The sequence below is a fragment of the Mesoplodon mirus genome, assembly GCF_964341445.2.
Source record: "Mesoplodon mirus genome assembly, chromosome: 12".
Classification (NCBI taxonomy): Eukaryota; Metazoa; Chordata; class Mammalia; order Artiodactyla; family Ziphiidae; genus Mesoplodon; species Mesoplodon mirus.
The window spans coordinates 33,286,487-33,309,140 of NC_138988.1; the positions used below are offsets into that span (position 1 = coordinate 33,286,487).

Sequence of the window (22,654 nt, forward strand, 5' to 3'; positions counted from 1 at the left end):
AGTTGAAAGGAGTCAGCCCTTTGAAACCTCCCCCAAAGTGAAATATCTATTAGAAAAACAAACCCTTCTCTTGCTGATTGTGACCATCTTCTGCTGTGTAATGTGTTCTCTAGGTTTTCCTGGCTCATGTGGGGAAATCAGCAATGAGGGGAGTAGATTACACTTTAGAAGAGGGTTATTTGGGTCAGGGGGATCAGGCCGACATTTATAAGTTACCCACTGTGTGCGAGGGACTGTTTTAAGAGCATTAGGCTTATGAAATCATTTAATACCCCCACCCCCCAGTGAGGTAACTTGCCCAGGGTCACACGCTTAGTGTAAGGGATGCCTCTGTGATGAGAATGCAGCCAATCTGGCAGCAAAGTCCTTGGTCTTGGGCATCTTACTGTCTTGTTTCTCGACCTGATTTGTCTCAAATGATTCTCATCAGACTGAATGAGGAATAGCCTTATTGAATCATCTCCTCCAAGGAGAGTTTTGCTGGTGGGACCCAATACTATACGGTGAAAAGCTAGGACTCTCTTTGTCTCTGGGAAGATCCACTTCTCAAGTATTCAAATCTGAACACTCCCTGCCCTTTAACACCTTCTTGCTTTAGCTATATTATCAGGTTCTGGGTATATCCAACTGTCCTGGTAAATGATAAATGATGTCACTTTAAGGTGTGTTGGCATCATGTGCTTTAACTGAAGGTGGCCTTGTCTCTGGATCCTTGTGCAGCCCCAAACACCACAGAGGAGGTGGGAACAGCAGAGAGGGAGATGGGAGGGTACTTACCTCCAGGGAGTGAAGGGAGAAAGGACTATAGGTAGGGAGGGGAGGGGGAATCTATTGAGGAGGGAAGTCAAGAAGGAAAGCATGGGGAGATAGTGGGCATCCTGCTGAAGGGTTTTGGCAAGGACCTAGGTAGTTGTCAAAGCTAGTGGCCAAACAGGTAGGCTGCTCTTGAGGGGATGCTGCAAAATACAAAGTCCAAGAGATCTGGCTCATTCTGGAACTAAGTCCTAAGACCTTGACCCTACTTGTTGCTCTTTGTTGCGGGGTAGAGCTAGATTCAAGTAGCCACAGCTGGCCAGATACTTTCTCTTTCAGGAAGGAATACCATGCTCATGATATTCAGCACATTTGTGCATGCTGTAAAAATATCTTTAGAATATTTATGATAGCTTTCTAAAATTTATAGCTATGCTGAAGTACTGAATGGTATTTACAAGCTTTAAAAAAAAATGGGATCATCTCAGTGGTTAAAAGTAAAAGCTTTTATTATGGGAAATTCTGCATGCAGTACTCATTGTCAGCTTCCATTGTGTGTGTGTGGCCCATCTACTTGTGCAGTCACTTCAGGATCCCAGCTCACTTACCCATGCTTGTCGTGACCTTCCTGCAACACTTTCATTAGGATAACCTTCCAAGAATGTAACTTATCTTATTATAAAGGAAATCACAAGCGGAAACTAAATGTATGACAATAAGGGTTTAGTAATGCTTTCCAAAATCCATTGCCTGAGGTATTTGGAATACCTGCTATTCTGGTGTGGGAAGCAAGACACTAAGTATGTGTTCACAGTATTGCACAAGACATGATTACATTCATATTGTAAACTAAGTGTGAGAGGGAGGGAACATACTGTAGTCTGCTCTAAGCATTTTACCTGTACTAATTCATCAACTCTTCACGATAACTCTGTGAGTTACACACAGTTATTTCCATTTTATATGTGAGGTACAGAGAGGTTAAGAAAGTTGCCTGTGGTCACACAGCTATAGAGTAGTGGACTTCTGATGGAAACCCAGGCAGTCTGGCTCCAGAGTTTATGCTACTACCCCCTGCACTGCAGCTGCTCCTGGAAGATTCATATAACCCAGAAATTATCTTCCACAGTGGTTGTACCATTTTACACTCTGAGTTAAACCTACGTCTAGTTATTTATCCAAGAGAAATGAAAACATGTCCACAGGGGAAAAGAAAAACTGATACAAGAATGTTCATTGCAAGCTTATTCTTAGCAGTAAAAAATTGGAAACAGCCCAAATATCCACTTAACAAGCGAATAGCTAATCAAACTGTGGTATATTCATAGCAATGGGATACTATTCAGCAGTAAGGTGGAGCTTACATACAACAATATGAGTGATACCAAAACCTTGCCTTGAGTCAAAGAAGTCAGATACAAAAGAGCATGTACTGAATGATTCTTTGAAGTTCAAGAATAGACAAAACAAATACATGTAGATAAAAGTTAGAACAGAGATTATTTTAGGGCAGGGGGAAGGGACATGAGGCTGAGTGCTGGCTAGGCTCTATATTTTGATTAGTCAAAAATCATTGACTTATGCACTTAGTATCTGTGCCTTTCCTTGTCTGTATTTATACCTCACTTAAGCACGTATAAATACATACAGTAAACTGTGAAAGCTCCCCCTTCTCCAATCCAGTTACCTTTCTCAGCGATAACCATTGTTTACAGACTGGTGTGGAGTTTCCAGGAGTATATATACTTGCCATTTCCATTTGTGTGCACATACACATCCCAGTAGGCTTTTATATTTTAACATAAATAAGGTCAGACTATATGTATTATTCTGCTACCTGCTTTCTTTTTTGTTTAACAATACGTCTTGAAGGTTTTTCCATGTCCATACTTCAGTTTTGCCTTAATGTCCTTAGCTAGCTTAGGATTCTGTAGTATGAATGTACTTGATTTCTTCAGCCAGTTTCCTTCTGATGGATGACTAGGCATTTTTCAAGTTTTTACTTTTACGGTGCTACTGTGAAAATTGTTGTACACATATATTTGTGCACATGTGCAAGCATTTTTGTAGGCTTCTTTCCTAGAAGTGGGTTTGCTTAGGCAAAAGGTATGTACGCTGTGGTGGATACTTACAAATTGGTTTCCAAAAATGCTTTTGTCAATGACACTCCTGACCACATGTGAGAGAGCTGGATTCCTGCATTCTCTCCAACAATGGATGTTATCAATCTTTAAAGATTTTGAGAGCAGATGGGTAAAAAATGACATCTTGTTTCTGCCGAGATTTTAAAAGGGAAGTTTTGATCTTCTAGTTTATATGCAAATGTACACATGCCCATAGAGAAACATATGCATCTCCTGTCCTATGCTCCAGGCTACGTAATTCTAGAGAACAGTTCTCTTTCCTTTGGGAAGAAAGAAAAAGAAAGAAGAGAGGTACTAAGCCCTCAAACACAGTATGATAAGTGGGAGAAAGTATGGTATTAAAGGCAGGAGAACTAAAAATCATAAAAGTTTAAATAAATGAAAGAGATCTCAAACCTGGTGAAAGTAGTATTTATTCTGAGTTTCATAGAAGGTGTAGGATTTTTGAAAGTATTTGATATGGTTTCTAAGTTCAAACAATATTATAGTATCTATTATATATTAACATAGAGAGATGACAGTGACATAGGTGCAAGCATTCATTCATTCAAATATTTTTGAGGGCCTGATGCATTCTCAACAGCAAGTTAGAGAATACTTTCTAATTTTAATTTGATGGACTATTTTAGTGAAAATAGTAAAATTCTGCTCATTTATTCCTTTTTTAAAATTTATTTTATTTGAGGTATAATTTACAATGTTATGTTAATTTCTGCCATATATCAAGTTACTCAGTTATACATATATATACATTCTTTTTTGTATTCTTTTCCATTAGACTTTATTACAGGATACTGAATATTGTTCCCTGTGCTATACAGAAGGGCCTTGTTGTTTATCCATTCTCTATATTAATAGTTTGCATCTGCTAATCCCAAACTCCAAATCCATTCCTCTCCACCCTCCCTCCAGAGCCCTTGGCAACCACAAGTCTGTTCTCTATGTTTATGAGTCTGTTTCTGTTTCATAGATAAGTTCATTTGTGTCATATTTTAGATTCCACTCCTAAGTGATATCATATGGTATTTGTCTTTCTCTTTCTGACTTCACTTAGTATGATAATCTCTAGGTCCACCCATGTTGCCAAAAATGGCATAATTTCATTCTTGTTTATGGCTGAGTAGTATTCCATTACACACACACACACACACACACACACACACACACACACACCAACCACATCTTTATCCATTCATCTGTCAATGGACGTTTTGATGGCTTCCGTATCTTGGCTATTGTAAATAGTGCTGTAGTGAACATTGGAGTGCATGTATCTTTTGAAATTATAGTTTTCTCCAGATATATGCCCAGGAGTGGGATTGTAGGATCATATGGCAACTCTATTTTTAGTTTTTTGAGGAACCTCCGTATTGTTGTCCATAGTGGCTGCACCAATTTGCATTCCCACCATCAGTGTAGGAGGGTTTCCTTTTCTCCACACCCTCTCCAGCATTTGTTATTTGTAGACTTTTTAATGATGACCATTCTGACTGGTGTGAGATGGTACCTCATTGTAGTTTTGATTTGCATTTCTCTAATAATTAGTGATGTTGAGCATCTTCTCATGTGCCTGTTAGCCATCTGTATGTCTTCTTTGGAGAAACGTCAGGCATTCATTCTTAATATGGTAGCCATTGTTGATCTTGATACCTGTTGGAATTTTTAAATTTAGTCCAAATTTGTTAATGATGGCTGAATTTTGAAAAGTGACATGACTTGCTTTATGAAACTGGTCAATTTAAGGCAAACATTGAAAACTGACCCTATCACTGTGCTCTCCAACTAGCCTCTATCCACCCCCCGATCCTGTAACTGCTTTTTAAAAGAAAAACTGTGTCTTGGATATATTTTTAATGGTGTTTCCTTTCAGAAATAGTTCACTCCAAAAAAAAAAAAAAAAAAAAAAGAAATAGTTCACTCCAAAAAAACCTTCTTTTCCCAAACATGGAGTAGGTCAGTCTCTGGCATAGCCTTGGAATGCCTGAGTTGCCTAGTGGGTGGGAGTTTGGGAAGTGGGTGTCAATGACACCTTCCCCTGAGGCAGTATTGCCAGAGGGCTTTGCAGTCTGTACCCCCAGGAGCTCTGCCTTCTTAAATTAGAGACAATTGAGATCTGTACTGAGTTTAGCACGATTTATGCAGTGTGAATTTACTCTTGCAGGTGGTAAGAGGACTGTTAAGTCACTTACAGATTTCATTCTTGGAAATGTCAAGTTTATTAGTAGCAAAAATCACTATGGTCATTCCTTCTAGTGAGCTTCTGTGGGTGCATTTACTCTTCTCCAAGGTATCTCAAATTTTTTAATTTCATGACTTCTCTATCTGCCTCCCTGTCTCTCCTCCTACTCTGTAAATTGCTGTTTCTGACCTGTGCTTCAGGCAGATTTATGGCTTCCCTGAGGGCCACCTGAGAGAGATTGTCTAGTAGATGAGGTTCTGATCACCTGTTCTTAGGCCCCCCTACTCCTTACCTCTATCCTACCTCTGGCAGAGCAATTTTTCCTTCCCTTTTTAACTTTCAAGTAGGCTTTTACTAGAAGACACACTTCCAATGATAGAAATATATTTGAAAGCCATAGCAGTCCTGCAAAGGAGTTTGAACACTGTGTATGGATCTCTTGATGTTCACGTGTACAGAGACAAGATGGTCACTTTTATCACCTTACTCTGCACTGATCTAATTGGCCCAAATCCTAAGCAGTGCCATTCAAAACCCAACTTTTCTTTTCTAATCACTGGTGTCCTAAGTAAGACAGTATTTGAAGGAATGGTTGGAGAATGCTAATGATCAGCCTCCATCACAGAGTCTGAACTTCAGCTTCTCATTTTTCTTAGCTACTCATTCTTAATTCAGGAAAGCTTTCAGGGATGCATGGCTTTTGAATTTGCTTTTTCCTTTTTGGATTTAAAAAACACACAATATCCCAGGAGGTAAGGTCTAATATTTTCAAACTGCTCCAAGAACTATGTGGGGTTTTTTTTAACAGTGCAAATGATGTTTGTAATAATAATCTATTTTATTTATCACTGGTACTTGCAGGGGAAATATTTAGCAATTAGCTCTGTGTAAGTGTGTATTTCAAAGTAATAAAAAATATCTCTTTATAAAGATGTTCTCTAATTAAACCGCCTCACTAATATTACTGACCTCTCCATCACATTCTGTTACTGAGCACTGATCTTATTTCCTAAGCAACTAGAAAATGTGCTTGCCCTGGGTTAGAATGAGCTTTGGAACTACTATATTCTTTTTCAACTAGGAAGCAAAAGGTCATTCTTAACATCTTTATAGTAACCAAAAGACAATCTCCTAAAAGTAGATTAGTGAGTAGCCTTACTTCATAGTTTCATATGTATGCATTACTGTGTCCTGTAAAAATGAGAAATATCAGACAGTGATTATCCAATCCAAATAATGACTAAGAAGATGGTTATTCTATCTCACCTTTTACCCCCTTAATAAGTGCCACCAGGAATATTAAAATCACTGCTTCAGTTGGTTCTGTAAATATTTATAAGGAGCCAAAGTGTTCTGAATATTTTTATTAGCAGGATTTCTAATAGATTTTTTGGCTTAATAAACAATTCTCTTGAACTTCATTTTCTTGGAGTGGGAGGGAGTAGGGGAGTGTATAATTTTATGAGGACTAGAAATAAGGGTTTCTCGTTGAGCCTGACTTCCACCTGGTTATTAATGGTTTCCTCTGGACATGTTTGCTGCTTGTCTAGTTTTCATCTCATTCATAACTTTGCAAGAACAGTGATTGTCAATACGCTTCTTTTGGGAGTCAGGGCTCAGTAACAGTCGCTGACTCAGCAATGCTGGGGAGAGGGGACAGAGGGATTAGCAAGGACCCCAAGTGATTCTGCCCTGTGGCTCCCCTCTTCGGGAATCACTGCTTCTGAGCTCTCTGTACTGCCCTCCTGCCTGCTCGTGTGTTGGATTAGATTTATAGCAGCTGCTGTCGACATGGTTGCCTAAATCTGTGGAATGTTTTGCTAAACACTACTGGTGAAATAGTCCACATTAAGGCTGTAACTCCCTCCAACACACACACGTTTTTTTAACCTGTCCTCTGTCTTTAGTCTTTTACTCACTTGATCACTTTATGATTTTGCACTTTGACATCCTATAGATTCATTAAGATCTTTTATTCCAAGCACCCGGGCTTTATTTAACGTGGTGATTAGCCAAAGTGTTATTCTGTTTGAGCTAAGTGATGACAGTGTATTTGATTGGAGCCTTGTAATTATTATTTTAAAATCAAAGTAATAGATTATGATCTCAAAATAGGAATGTGATCCAAAAGAATAATAGTAATTAGAAAAGCAACCACTTAGAAGAAAGTAAATGCCCCATCACAGACCACAGGGGCCTCTGTGCCCTGAGTCCCACCTACCTTTGCAGTCCCATTTCCTACCTCACTTCTCCCGCAACCCCGCACCTTCCTGCCCACGCTCCCACCCCACCCCCGCCTTGCCTGGACTAGCCTCACTGCAACCTTCCAGTATGTAGAAGTAACTGTGTTCTTTCCTGCCTTGGGAATTGCACCTGCTGTTCTCTCTACCTGAGGAACTCCTCCACTAGTGTCTCCTTGGCTGGCTCCTTCGAGTCTCACCCATAGTCTCGTCTCCTTAGGGAGGTTTCACTGGGGAGGTTTCCCTGGCCACAGTGACTGCAGTCATTCCCACACCCCACTGCCTGTTCACACATAATGCACATCATCATCTCTCACAGCATCCTATTTATTTCCTTCAACGTTAGGAATCCTAAGTTGTGTCTCCTTGGTACTTGTCTGTCTCCCCCACTGGACTCCAAGCTCCATGAGGAAGATGAAGACTTTACCTTTCTCATTCACCACTGCAGCCTCACTGCCATTCTGGCACCTGGCATTGAGTGAGTGCTCAAGACGTACTTGTGGTTGAAGGAATGGAATATTCTGAGGTCCTAAATTTTTCTGAACCCATAGCAAAATATTCTATACTTAGTACTTCTATTATGATAACACATTATCTTCCAGTGGTTGAATTTAACCAAACTGTGCTGACTTTTCTCAGGCATATGAAGGATCAGAATAAGAAGGTGGCTAACCTCAAGCACAATCAACAGTTGGAAAAAAAGAAGAATGCCCAGTTACTGGAAGAAGTCCGCAGGCGAGAGGATAGCATGGCTGACAACTCTCAGCATTTGCAGGTAAGCCCAGCCTTCTCCTCTTAACCCTTAAATAATTGGAGATTGACTACCTCCAACATATACTCCTTGCTGTGGGAAAATATGCATATGGAAATGGTGGACTTGCCTTTGCTCTGAGTCCAGCACTAACAGTGTACTCCCAGGGAACCCAATAGGTCTTTCCAAGTTCAAAGCATCATTTTCAAAATAGTACCCAAGAAAGGCTGGCTACGGTGGAGACTACTAATGCTACACACAGTCTCTTGGTTCCTGTACCTCACCTTAAAAGGCAAGGGCTGCAGTTATAGATTTGGCAAGAAGCTTCAAACAGAAATGTCTTCCTTTTAGAATTATATTGAACTTGTTTTGGTGTCAGAAGGGAAATGTATGAGTATTATCACAGAAAGTATTTGGAAGAGGATGCATTAAACTGACTTCAGACAGTTTACAGAACTGGTTTTGTTTTGTTCAAAACTCCAAGGCTGTGATCATTATTCTGTCTTTTCTGTGGAATATAGTTATCTCTGAATGGATGGCCTATCTCGGTCGGAAACCAACCGACTGATGGAAAACACCAATTTTTCCTCATTAACCATCCCTGTTTTTGGCAAAAGAGCTCTCCCCATGTGTTCAATAAGACATTCAAGCTAAAACAGGGCATTTGCTTTGAAGTCCCTTTATTTATTCCAGTGTGCCTTTAAACAGAGCAGTTCAAGTTCGAGTTGGCCAGAGTTCATGTTAAATTCTGCTTATTAATTAGTGTCTTTCTCTAGTTATATATTAGGTTTCCTCCTTGGAGATAGAAGAAGTTAGATAATTTGAATATGTACTCATAATTCATTTTTTTAATTGACCAAAAGAGAAATAAATAATTATTCCAGAGTAGGAAATCCAAGGAAATGTCTTGCACAGAACATGGCACAAGGTGGTTACTTAGTCAGTATTAGTTTCTTTTTTCTCTGTGTCCTGGAGGCGCCTTAATGGTGTCAGTGAAGCCCCTTTACATCGATGCCTGATTTGGATAGCATGAGAGTATCATCAGGTCCTTTTTTCACTCCTGGGATCGTCTTAAGATGGACTGGTAGTTTATTTGAATCCATGGCTTCCTCAGTGTTTTTGACAACCAGGGTTTTGGGTGTTAATTCTCCCATGAATCTTATGAGATGTTATATTAGAGCCTACAAACTGAGATAATAATAACTGAAAGTTGCAGAATTTTATTGCCTTGTCAGACATGTATTCTTATTTATTCCTCAACAATAATGCTGGCAATTTTATATAAGGTAATACTAGAGTCTCAGAAAAGTTAAGAAGTGGCATCCTAGTAAGGGGTGGTCATAGATCTGACTTCAGGTCTTCCTGCCTTCAAGAAACTAATGTAGAGGAACAATAACAATAGTGGATACCATTTATTGAATTTTCAGTATGCTGTGTACTGTGCTATGTACTTTATAGCACCTATTAAATTCTTATGTCAACTGGGTTAGTTGGGAATCTTATTTCCAAGTGACAGGAACACAACAACCTGAACTAAGCAAAAAAAAAAAAAAAAAAAAAAGTTAGGGGGAATCTGTTGGCTTAATAAACTGAAAAGGCCAGGAGAGGAATTCAGGTCTGACTACATGCAGATATTCCAGCAATGGCATCAGGAATCTGTCTTCATTCTACTCACAGGCATGCTTTGCTCTTTGTTGCCTTGAGTCTCAGGAAGGTTGTCCACAGTGATGCCAACTATGGCCACCAGCAGCCAGCCTACATTCTATAAGTGCAGCCATCACAGGGGGAGGAGAAAGGTTCTTTCTGAGTAGTTCTAGCAAAAATCCAAAGGCCGATAGAATAAATAAATTGGCCAGGCCAGGATCAAGTTATATGATTACCTGGAATGTAGGGGTAAAGGGTTAACCTCACCCAAATCTGCTGGGCTGAGATTGAGGACAGGTGATCTCCCACAAGAAAGAGAGGAGTTCTGTTCAGAACAGGTGCTAGGCAGGTAAAATCAGAGATCCACTATAACCGTAATAAGGGGTATATTCACTACCATTTGATATATGAGAAGAAGAAGGCCGTTAGAGGTTAAGTAACTTGCCCAAAATTATTTAGCTAATAAGTGGCAAAGTGAGGACTCAAATCCAGATCTGACTGTCTTCAAATAGTGAGAGTTCTGGAGAATTAAGAGAGGAAGGTAAGAAAACTGTGGAGTGGCAGAGAGACTTCATGGGATAGATGGGATTGGAGGTGAGTAAGTTTGACATGGAAGGAACAGAGCAGTAGGAAAGGCTCACTGGCCAGGAGAACTATCAGAGAAAGTACAGAGGCTGCAGAGAGCAAGGTACAGTCAGAGCACAAAACATAATAGACCAATTGGTCATGGTGGCAGTGAAGTTAAGTGTTGTTGTTGTCTTTCTTAGCCGACTCTGGAGCTAGAATGCCTGGGATTCAAGCTTTAAAATTTACTAGCTGAGTGTCCTTGAGCAGGTTACTTAACTTCCCTAAGCCTCAATTTCCTCATCTGTAAAATGAGAATAATAATTGCATCTACTCCAGAGTTATTGTGAGGATTAAAGAGTCAATGCATATAAAGAATTTAGAATTGCAATTGGCATAAGCTATGGTCAAAATAAGTGTTAATGATGAACTGTTATTATAGTAACAAGGAAAAGATAAAAGAAACATTTTCTAGAATATTTATTATATGCATGGGTATTTATATAGTTCTACTCTGATATGCACTGAACATCAAAGTTTTTGTTTTTTCTATATCTATTAATTTTTTCTTTTCTAAGGACACATCTAGTTATGGAAATTAATGTCTTGTTTTGGCCCATGAACTTTTATATAGCAATATTTTCATAAGGGGCCTTGATAACTACCTCATAGGCATATTCATAAAAGATAGCATGGTCTGGAATTGCTTAGTTGCATTCCTGACCACCCCAAATAAAGGATAGCATTTGAAATGCAATAAAAAGTAATCACGATTAATTTTGATGAAAATGTCTCTGGTTAAGGTTAATAGAGAGTGAAACTCCCACTTTCCTGGATTGTTAAGCAGATGTACTCAGATGCAGTAATTACTGCCTTCTGAAGACAGAACTTTCCTTTCTGGGGACACTTGATTTTTCAGTATTGCTGTTGTTTTAAGTACTTCCTGTTTATAAGTTAGCCTATTAATCCCTTTAAGTATCAGTCAACTGGGATCTGGTTTGGTTGGTTGGTTGGTTGACTGGTTGGTAGATGTGGGATTGGCACTTACTAAATGTGATTGATTCTACACCAGCATTTTGTAATGGTTGGACACCTGGACTTCATGATTTCAACCAACCAAATAGGTATAACATCCAGAAAAATCTCAGGTAAAGTACTGCCTGCAATAATAATAGCTGTTCACTTAGGCTCCAAAGAGAGATCAAAGAGATTCATCCAGTTGGTATGAAAATTGGAGACAAATTTGAATGTAGATAGAGTGACCATGTTATTTATTGTCCAAACCAGGATGTAGGCAAAAACTGGGCCATTTCAGTCAAACCTAGAAATATAGTAATGCTAAGAAACATTTCACAAACTCACCCCTCTTTAGTTCCTAAGTTTATAGTTTTATGTCAGGAATTGCAAACTCAAATGCCTTCAGGGTCCAGGCTGTTCATATAAGTAAGAAACAGGTTTGCATGTAAGAAAATTTATGACGTCTGGTTCTTTCAGCTTGTATTTTTTTTTTTTTGGTAGAGATGTATCAGTTAGCAATTGCCATAATAATGCTGTGTAGCAAATCATCCCCAAACTCATTGACTTTAAAGCATCAGTAGTTATTCTCACAGATTTTTAGGTGGACAGAGTAGCTCAGTTGCTCCAGGGTGGCCTAGGGTGGGCACGTCTGCTTCTCACTCAGGTCTGTGGGTGGCCAGGGCGACTCTGTTCCACATGTGTTTAGTCTGAGACTCAGGCTGGAGGGGCATCAGCAACCCAAGGGAAACTCTTCTGATGATAGTAGCAGAGGCACAAGACAGTAAGCAAAAACATGCTAGGCCTCATAAGGCCTAGTCTTTAACATTATGATTTTTTACCCCACTTCAAGACACATGTATAAGCTAATAGTCAAGGATTGGGGAAGTACACTCTGTCCATGAAGAGAACATTGTAAAGAAGTAGATACAAGGAAGGGTGAAGAATTGAGACCAGTCACTCAATCTGTTAAAAGAGATAAGGTTTGGAGAAACATTTCTCTATTATAGGAAAAACAATAGCATAAACATAATGAAAAATAACAGCTGCAGTGGCCTTAGTTTATGGATGTAATTGAGAGTGATGGAGACTGAGGGAACTCAAGAGCCCATGCCTCATCGAAAGGAGTTGGGACCACTAAGCTTTGGCTGGATGTTGCCACAAAGGTGGGCCTAGGGTTGAGGGACCTTCTGTTTGTCATAAAATGTAAATTTTTATGTGAAATCCATGGATTTTAGAAAATTGGTTCAATTTTTTAAAGCACTCTTTGGGTCCAGTGAAGCACATGTGCTGGTGAATTGACCATTGGTTTGCAGCCTCTGTTGCACAACCTCATGCTCTGATCCCACTGGTTTCACGTGGGGTAAATAAAGAGACTAAGAGTGCACCCTAGCTAGGTCAGCTTGACCCATCGAAGACAGATGGCAGTTCAGCATGTTTGTGTGAGGTTTTTTTTTTCAGAAAATACCTTGAATAGCTTGAGTTATTGTTCCCCAGAGGAATACCCACAATCTATAGGAATAGAGAGTGTTCTTAATTTAAGTTCTAAAAAAATTTTGGGGGGGGGAATTGGCAAAGAGAGCAGGAAGGGAAAGATAAAGACCCATGGAGCTGAACTGTCCAGTGTTCCAGTAGTGGCCCTTATTATTTTTAGCTCAGGACCTTGAGTAAGGCAGGGAATCTCTCTGACCCTCACTTTTTTCATCTGTAAGTGGGGATTACACTCTCTACGTCCATGGGTGGGTTAAATAAGTTGAGGTTTATGAAAGAGCCTAGCATAGTACCTGATGTGTGTGATGTTCAGTTGTTAGAGCTTTCTCCCAGAGAGACTGATAATCAGCTTTTAAACATAGAAGACAGTGACCATTGGGAGTATCACCCAACAAATACTTTGCAATTGTTTTACACTGATGAGTAATACAGATATAGAGCACACACCAGTAAATGGAAGTTTCCAATAAAGCATTAAAAAAACATTTTGGGCAATAAGGAGGAAAAATTTAAACATTTTTCAAGTTTATGTTGAATTGTGTGTGAAAGTAAGATGTGAAAGATCATGATTTTCTTGTATAATTCTTTAGAACTGTTTCCCAGGACACAGATTATAGAGCATAATATTTATGACTGGCCTTGGGGCTTTGGGCTTCTGTGTGTCCCACTAGAGCCCACATGAACATTTTTCAACAAGGTGTTTTGCCGAAGATTCACCCTAAATCGTCATTACCAGAATGGGGTGCATTCCCCACCCCCCCCACCCCCCCACCCCCCCCCACCCCCGACCTCTAGCTATTTCTTGCTGAGTAAATATGCCAATTTGAAGTCTCAGTGGACATCTTTGTAGATTTTGGCTGCATTTTTCCCTGTGCAGCTTATCGAGTTAATGAACTAACATTCTAAGAAATACATGCGCCAATATTTTATGCTTCTTTTCTGTTGTATGTCTGCAGAATTCTCTTCAATTTATTGCTTGAAAACTAAAGTCTGTTCTTGTATGCTTCCGTTTCCAAATTATAGGTTCCCAGGGAACTGTAAAGTTTCTTCTCTGCCAGTGGTTAAACCCAAGTGTGATCAGTTTAAAAAGCAAATGAATGCTCCCATTTGTTCTTGTCCTTTTAGTAAAGTTCTAAAAAATAAAAAAACCTAGAAAGACAATTTTATTTTTCAATTTGTGCAACTCTGTGCATCCATATCTTTTTTCCAATGGGACTTCCTTTACTTGGCTCCTCCAATTAGAGTTGGAATGGCTAGCAGAGGAAGTGTAACAAACAACATAAACCTCAAAAATGCATAGATTTCAGCAAAACATATAGTTCTTTATGAAGTTCCCAAGCTTTGCTAAGTTTTTTCTTCACAGAGGGACACATATGTTTTAAGCAGCAGTTTTTAAGCCTCATATCTGTACGTTCATCACTGAGTCACTGAGCTAAGTTCAATTCCCTAAGCTTAAAATTGTTACTGTAACTGTGATCTATGTTCATGTGTTATGGTACACTTCTAACTACTGCCATTGGAAGAAACCTGACCAGCAGAGTTAAGAGATTCATCATTGTCAAAATATGATTATTTAGTTCCTAGTTTTCCATGGCTGTTCTGTTGGCATGGTGTAGAGTGATTTAGGAAGGCTCCATTTCAGCCGTCTTGTTCAACACATGGAAAGATGAGAAAAGTCATCCTAACATAGGTTTAAAAGAAAAATCCACATTTGTTCAAATTTTCATTAGAACTTAATATGATTTTTTTTTAATACTCCGAGGTGTTTTATTTCTTTTGTCTTGTGATTTTCTACCTTGATAGGTAGAGGTTGGGAAGTTCCATTAAATTATGGATAAATTCCATCGTGTTGTTGACATGTGGACTGAGCTTCATCCAACATTTCCAAACTCGGTTCATGGTTTCAGACGATGAGAAATACTCAAGTATTTGCAGGTCTGTGGAGGACACAGAACATTGGCAAGGGGGACTGTGGGTTAGTACAGAAGTGCTTTCTTTTCTTGGGGATTTATTTTGACATTTGTTTTTCTTTCACACTATAATCCCCCATGAGCCAAAAAATGACTTTTGTTGTAACAGGTCCCTGTAGGCTTTCTCAGAAAATCTTATTTGACAATCAGTTTCTAGTAGCCTTGAGTTGAAGTCAGTTACTCTTTGTAGTAACTCATAGACTGTCAGGGGTGACAAGGCATCCTGTGCAGTGTATTTGGGAGCTAACCATTTGTTACAAACGTTCCAAGAAGCCAAGTGAAATCATGTAAATAAAACTGTTGTATGTGGAGTTTTTCTTCTTTCCTCCCAATAAAGTATTACTTGTTTTTCCAAACGTGCAGTAACTTGCATATTTCTTCTGAGAAACGTCTTCTGCTTTTTCCTGAGGATTTGTGACCTAATCCTCCACTTCATATAGCCCCTCTGTACAAACACAATATATTTCTGTGGAAAAGAGAGGTTTACCCTTAATCGAGTGTTGCCTAATCTACCTACTAAATTACCCCCTGGAGACAGAGTAGGGTTCATTATTCTTTGCCACAGGGTTTTCATGTTTCGCTCCATTTGTGCCTCTTCGGCAGTCCTCAGCAAAGTGGATGTTTGTCAAAGACAGAAGATCCTGCAGAATGAAATGTAACATATTTGTCAGATGAAATCACTGTTAAAATGGGAGTAGAGTCTTGAATGCTCTGGAATAACAAAGCTTTAGGGGATGCGGGCTGGAAAAAGAAATCTTGCTAGAATGATCTGATAATCTTATTCATTTAGGTGGAGGTTCCTTAGGAGGATGAGACTTTTTTTTTTTAATATTATCCCATTTTTGTGCCTTTGGTCCCAGAAATACAAAATGATAAGGGGAAGGCAACCTGCATCCTGCTATGATCTCCAGTGAGAATTAGAAGCAGACATAGACGTGCCAAAGGAAGGGTGTGCTTCAGCTCTAGGGAGAGGGGGGCTTGCTTTGTAGAGTCTGCTTTTCCTCTGTTTAACTTTGACCTCTGGGTTCATTTTGAGGTGAGGTTTGGGCTGTAAACTGGAGACATCATTTTTATATGTTTATTAAAATCACTGCTGATGATCAAGTTAGCCAATAATAACAATAATGCAGCTCAGCTAGAGCCCTGTGTGCTTCTCAAAGTGCTTTCATGGGGTGATATTCCTTTCCCAGGTGAAAGTTTGTGAACCAGAAATCATGCTTTAAAAGCCACTGAGAAATGAGACTTTTAAGGTGTGTACTTGGGAGTATGTTTTTCTTCTATTCTGCTTGAATCCATACCATGTGCAGTATAATTTTCAAAGTAGACACAATGAAGGCATTACTGAAGAACCTACACTTTGAAGGCAAGGGGACTGAAAGAAGAAAAAAGTTCTGATAGCACACCTTATTGTTTTTTCAAAGGTAGAATTTACATAATAACTCACACACGTGAGATTCTGGGAGTCAGTAATCCCTAGGGACAGTCGTGTTCAGCATGCATCAAAAAAGCCAGTCCAGTTAAACCAGCTTTTCCTGGCCAGGGTAATTATGGCAGGTTTACCCTGAGATATGGCTACCAGAGGTTAGTCATGGGGGCACCTGCAGATCACAGTGCATGTCACCCTGACATCAATAACCTCTTTCTAATAGATGTTGGTGTTTCAGACCATCGCTGGCCAAGGTGGAGACCTGGGCATGGTTAATTTTTTAAAAATGTTAACTTTGACTTATGGCTTGTCCAAAGCATTGCTAAGCTGTATATTCAAACACTCCAGATTATGGAAATGACAATCAATGACATGGGCAATGATTTAGATGGAAATCTTGCAAAAAGAAAATACAACTCTAAAATCTTGTTCCTATTCACTTAATAGTCTCTCCTGTAATACGTGTTTGGGAAGTTGGTGATCTGGATTTATGACATTTTTAATTTCTTCTCTGCTATTACACTCTCCCTCACTTCTTATTTATGTTGCCTGGAAAAACCCTGCAAGGTTAAGTAATCATAAGTTTTTCTTAATAGAAAGGACCATAGACTTTGTTTAATACAAGCCCCTTGTTTTGCTGATGAGGAAAGTAGGGCCCAGCAAAGGCAAACGACCTGCCCAAGATCCCAGAAGGAGTTATTGGCCAAAGGGAGACCAGATCCCAGGCCTTCTGCATTCTTGTCCAGTGCTGTTTGTGCAGACCTCTGGTTCCATAAGATACATCTGCCTTTAGTAGGATTTGAACCCAAAGGTCCAAAGATCAGGCCTGTGCTCCCTCAGTGCTGGATTTTAGATTGACTGTCTAAGACAACATAAAATTACCCCTCACAATAAACTAAGCTTTATGCATATTTTATAAACAAGATATTCTGTCTTCTTCTGTTCTCTCTTATGTTTTTAAAATAGAGTAAATAAAGAAGTGGCAAATTGGCAGTGAAGAAAATTGCTGTGAGAACTGTCTATGAAGCTTAGGATACTTTAGATGATAAATAAAAATTGGTTTAAGGGCTTCCCTGGTGGCGCAGTGGTTGAGAGTCCGCCTGCCGATGTAGGGGACACGGGTTCATGCCCCAGTCCGGGAAGATCCCACATGCCACGGAGCAGCTGGGCCCGTGAGCTATGGCCGCTGATCCTGTGCGTCCAGAGCCCGTGCTCCGCAACAGGAGAGGCCACAACAGTGAGAGGCCCGCGTACCACCAAAAAAAAAAAAAAAAAAAAATTGGTTTAAGTTTTCCCATCTTTGCCACTTTTTCTCATTCACAGAGTCTGGTCACCCATAAAGAGACTCAGGAAGTCTCTTATCATGGAAAACAAGTATGGATTGCTTAGAGAATTCAACAGTAACAACATAGCTGCTACTTTTTATGGAGCAATGAACTAGGCCAAGGATAATGTCTTTGGTTGAGTCCCTTGGGAAATTTAGAATCTGAGATTAATATGCAGGGGGTTGGTTGGGAGTCCTCTCAGGAAGGGAGGGAAGCAGAATTGGGCACGGGAAGAAACTGAACTGTAATGTAGTTGCAGCAAAGGCCTCAGCAGTTCCTATCAGTTCCTCTGGAGTTGGGGTGGCCTTTTGGATGGAGTTGAGCCCAGTTGAGATGAGAGGGCTGGGCCTTTGTAACCCCTCATCAACAATCAGTGGATGCACACAACCCCTGGGGAGGGCAAGGCAGCTCTCAGGGAGGGCATGTCCCTGGCAGCTGGGGAACAAGTGCCTTAGTCCTGAAGAGGAATCTGGGCAGCGCACCACTGCATCTACAGCAAGTATCCAGTATGTATGTTGCACTCTCCCCTTTGACACCCACAACAGACAAATACATCTGATCTCAGGATTCTTGCCCACCCAGCTTCATAATTTTCTCAATACAAGCAGCTGTTAAAAACCAATCCTAGTTGGCCAAATTGCTCTGTATACACATTGGCTTGTTTAAACTTTCCAACAAACAAATCAGGTTGCTACCATCTTTGAAGCCATTTTTACAGGTGAGAAGATTGAGACTTGGTGATATTAAACAAGAGAAAGAGCTGGCATTTTTCCTCAGGTCTCAACTACAGTAACTATAGCAACAGTGAAAATAATGGTCAGGCTACTCCAGAAACAGGTAGAAAAGTTAGATGACATAACCTTGGGTAAGGAGGCTTCACATGGATTTTATAGAGTACTGGTTAAACGTCTTTTAATTAATGGGATAGACTTAAATGCTTCTTAAAAGCATCTAAAGCTCTGCCCTCATGTTGCCTCAGTTCAGCAAGCAGTCCCACTGATGTTTTTTGAGGACTTTTGTGTGCCAGGTGCTGTGCTACCTGCTGGGCATTTAACAATCAGTATGATAAAATTCTTTACCCTTGAATATCTCAAGATCTTTTCTTCTGACTAAAGGTGTTTTTCCCAGGCATCTTATTTGCAGCAGCTTCTGTAAGTAAACTAGAGAGTGTGTTCCTGGGCTGTTGCTTGTTCCGGGATGGAAGGTTTGAAAGGGGTAACAATGAGGATGTTTCTGTAGCTGGAGACTTGGTGAGCCACAGCAGAAGCTCCAGAAGGCCTTATGTAGCACAGCTCTGCAATGGGGCTTCTAGTGTCTGAGTGAGTGAGAGATGAAAGTACCAAGGGAGTTGAGGATCTGGATTCTATTCTAGGCTCAGTCTATAATTAGCTGTGTGACTTTGAGCAAGGGATTTTTGTTCTCTCCGAGTCTGCTTTTTTGTCTACAAAACAAGAGGCTTATATTGGAATAAGGGCCCTTTCAACTCTGAAATCCTGGGGTCCTGGGACTAACTGAAGGATGCAAACATGTGATGAATTAAAAGTGCCATCTGAGAGGGTAGTTCATGGTCCCGCTGTCAATGCAGCTGCCCAAATAGAGCATTCATGTCAGTGGTAGGGATGTCTTCGAGTTGGGAATCCAGGAAAATGGGGGAAATTCGTCTCCTTCAGTACCAGCCCTGTAGTATAATACATGGTTTTAAATACAATTTATTTGAAGAACTCATTCTGTTTTCCATCTGAATTGCAAGGACTGCCATTTTTTGAAGACTTTTGTAGGGTGCACTAAAACATTGTTTTCTTTCTTTAGAGTAGTTGGTTATAATAATACATCCACCAATTGTTACTTTTTTGGTATAAGATAAAGATTAGCACTGTGACAGTCTGGACACTAGATAAACAAAGCAGGAACTCCTCAGAATTGACCTACTTGGGTTACAGACTTATTTCTCAAGGGCAGGAGCTATGTGGCTTTTAAATGTAATTATTTGTGAAGCGGACTATTATTTTAATAAGCCACTATGTCAGTAGAGGCTATTTTCCCCCCTCAACTGTGTGGGTCATACTGAGCTGTGGGAAAAGAGAAAGAGAATAATTTGACAAAAACCTGGTTGATATTATCTAGGTTTACATTTCCCAAACACATTTATGAAAGTGAACTTCTATGAGATACTATTAGAAAAAAGCGTTCAGTTTGTCAAATGCCTTTGGAAAATAATAGGTACTCTCTCCTTCACTTGGAGAGTCACCATGCATATTAGCATATTAAAGACACTGAGAAGTGCTGTGATCAAGAAAACTGTTTAATGTTCTTTAAAATTTCTCCAAATCATTTGACAAAAGAAGTTCCCCCCCAACCCTTGAACATCTATTAACATTGCAAAGAATTAGTATTTTATGAAACTTGGGCAAATGCTGATATAGGCAGTTTACAATGCTGATAGCTGAATTTTGCAATCAGCTCTTTGATTACAGGTTGAGGTTGAACGAACTCTATAATGATGCTTTATTAAGCATTATATTATCTTTGCTGAATAAAAATTCACCTGGGCATCTTAAAATGGCTTTACATTTGCTACTTGATTAAAAAATAGTTCTGTTAGAATGATTGGCCAAGAAAGTTCTACTTCTGATATAGTTTAAAAAAATTGCACCTCATTAAAAACGTTGATGTGAAGCAAACTTGAAAAATGTTTATGACAGGCATAGTAGTATTTCCTTCTCTCACCCTGTGACTCTGGGATCTGCATTGACTTCTAATTATAAGCTCACATTATGCTATGCCCCAAATCCGAATTTGATAAAGAATATTTTGGAGGAAGAGGTGGAAATTATTCCAGCCTTAAAATATAAAATTGAATTTTTAAGGTATCCATTGTTAATTCTCACTTGGATGCAGTTTTGCCCTCTTCCTACTAAAGCAGTTCATTGGCGGTGTGGAATATAGTGCTTTAGGTTCCTGTCATGCTGTCAAAATCAATTACACGGGTTGAAAATGAAGCACAGAGCGTCCCTGTGTCATTAGTAGCAGGCTTGTTTCTATTTTGGTTGTACAGTTTTGGCTGTGAAAGGATCCTTATGAGAAATTAGAAAACTGCAAATTTAAAAATGTTAACAGTTAAACAATATAACATTGAATGTATGTCTCCTGGATGCCTGAGTCTGATCGTAAATGGGCCTATAATCTCTGAATTAACTGCACCTCTCTTAAAGGCTCTCTTAAAGTAAAAGGCTTTACCCTTTTACTCATCTTACAAAATTATTTACCCCCGTACCCTAAATGGGGAATTAAGGCCATATGAGACTGTGGCTTCGTTCACCTGATTAAAGTTTCACTTCACAGGAATCACCACCATCCAATGTTTGAGACGAGGGTTGTAGTTAAAATCGCAGTCTTTAGGGACTGTGATGTCTGGGTGATATATTACAAGAGGAGGGAGAACCCTCTTTTCAGTTTTAACAGATTCTATAATGTTTTTAATTCTTAAAGCTTTTTAACCATATAAAAATAAGGTCATTTCTCTATATTTTAAATGCTGATGAAATGAAAGTTTCATTCATTCCACAGCCATTTGTTTCAGGCTCTGTACTAATCTCTTGGGTTTCTGAGACTAGGTTCCTGCTTCTTCCTCACCCTGTGTAACGGACAGATACAACCATGACGACATAATCATAATGTAAGATGTACTAGGAGATGGCGGAATACAACCCAAAGAGATTTTTTTTGTAGTTTAGACTAGGCAACAGTACAAGTACAGCAGATGAACATTCTAAGCAAAAGCAGCCTGAATTTGTTCACCTAAGGCAGCTCCTGCAGCTTTGTTGGGGTTTCCTGCGAATGTCCCCAGGATGAGGGCTGGGCCCCTTCCCTATTTCTGATGAGTACTTCCAACATTTATGAATCTGGAAATATTATCATATATACCCAAATATAAGCCACCCTGATTACAAAGCCACCTACTATTTCTCAAAGAGAAGTTTCAAAAAATGTTTTTTCAAGTTTGAATATATAACCTTATAGGGGTATAGATAAAATCGTCAAGATGTCTACTTATGATGTTTATTTTGTTAATTTAGTTACATCCAAAATCACATTACTTTTTGCCACTCTTGTATTTAATGGCATACTCACTTACTCTCCACAAGGATCCTCTGAGAATCAGTGACATCCCTGGAGGGACTTTTCCATCAGCAGGTACAGTCTTCCCAGTCTAGTTGCCTTCACCTCTGAGTGGTTTGACCCTTTTATCTCTTTATCATGCAGATTGCTTTTTTTAAGATGTGTTGTTACCACACTGGTTAAGGTCATGGACTTCTGGGTTGACCCCCAGTGTTGCCATTTGCTAGCTGTGTGATATACAGCAGGTTAAGTTTCTGGATCTCAGATGATGACAGTACCCACCTCCTAGTACTGTGGTCATTTAGAAAACAGCACACAGCACAGAGTAAGTGTTTGCTGGTGCCGTGATGACGCTGATGAGGATATGGATGATGTCATGTTGTTGTTCAACACTTACGCTTTTGAGGGCTCCCTGGAGACCTTACCAGAGTCTGCATTGCCCTGTGCCATTGGCCCTGGCTTTCTCTGGGAACCCCTCTCCTCCCACTGGCTCCCTCTCTGACTACTCCAGCACACCAATCTCAAGCCTGCCCCGCCCTTAGGTCTTAGAACCTGCGGTTCCCTTGACTAGAACATTCTTTCTTCGGATATGTGTGTGACTTACTTCTTTACTACTTACAGGTCTCTGCTCAAATGTTACCTCCCCAGAGAGCCTTTCTCTGAATGCTCTTTCCAATTCATTGTTCTTGTCATTCTTTATGTCCCAACCTTACTTTATGTTTCTTCATCATGCATATCACAGCCTAAATATAATAATGTACCGTTGTTTGTGAACTTGTTTCCTAGCTATCTTTCCTGTGACCACATGGGACTTTGTCCATCTCCCTCACTAGAATGTAGGATTCTCTTATGTTTCCAGAACAGTGTTGACCCATGGTAGGCATTCAATAAGCATTTTTGACTAACTGAATAAGTGAATTATTGTAAGTAAGCAGAATGGATGAAAAGATCCCATGGCATTTCTGTGGATTGTGAGTGGCTGCCTGGCACAGAGTAGAGAAGAACTGGGGAGTTGCGTCCAGGAGGAAAGAGAA

At 39.7% G+C, this 22,654-nt stretch overlaps 1 protein-coding gene across 9 annotated transcripts in view; it reads left to right on the forward strand.

Annotated features, from left to right (window-relative positions):
• The window catches only part of ERC2 (ELKS/RAB6-interacting/CAST family member 2), a 968,268-nt gene that overhangs the window by 502,399 nt on the left and 443,215 nt on the right, over positions 1-22,654 (forward strand). For all 9 annotated transcript variants that reach the window (XR_014295433.1, XR_014295434.1, XR_014295435.1 and 6 more), the window contains one exon: positions 7,956-8,091. Coding sequence is in view for 6 of the 9 variants with exons in the window: in XM_082637445.1 (XP_082493571.1) it covers positions 7,956-8,091 (136 nt within the window). In the remaining 3 variants the exon portion in view is untranslated. The remainder of the gene's footprint in view (positions 1-7,955; positions 8,092-22,654) is intronic.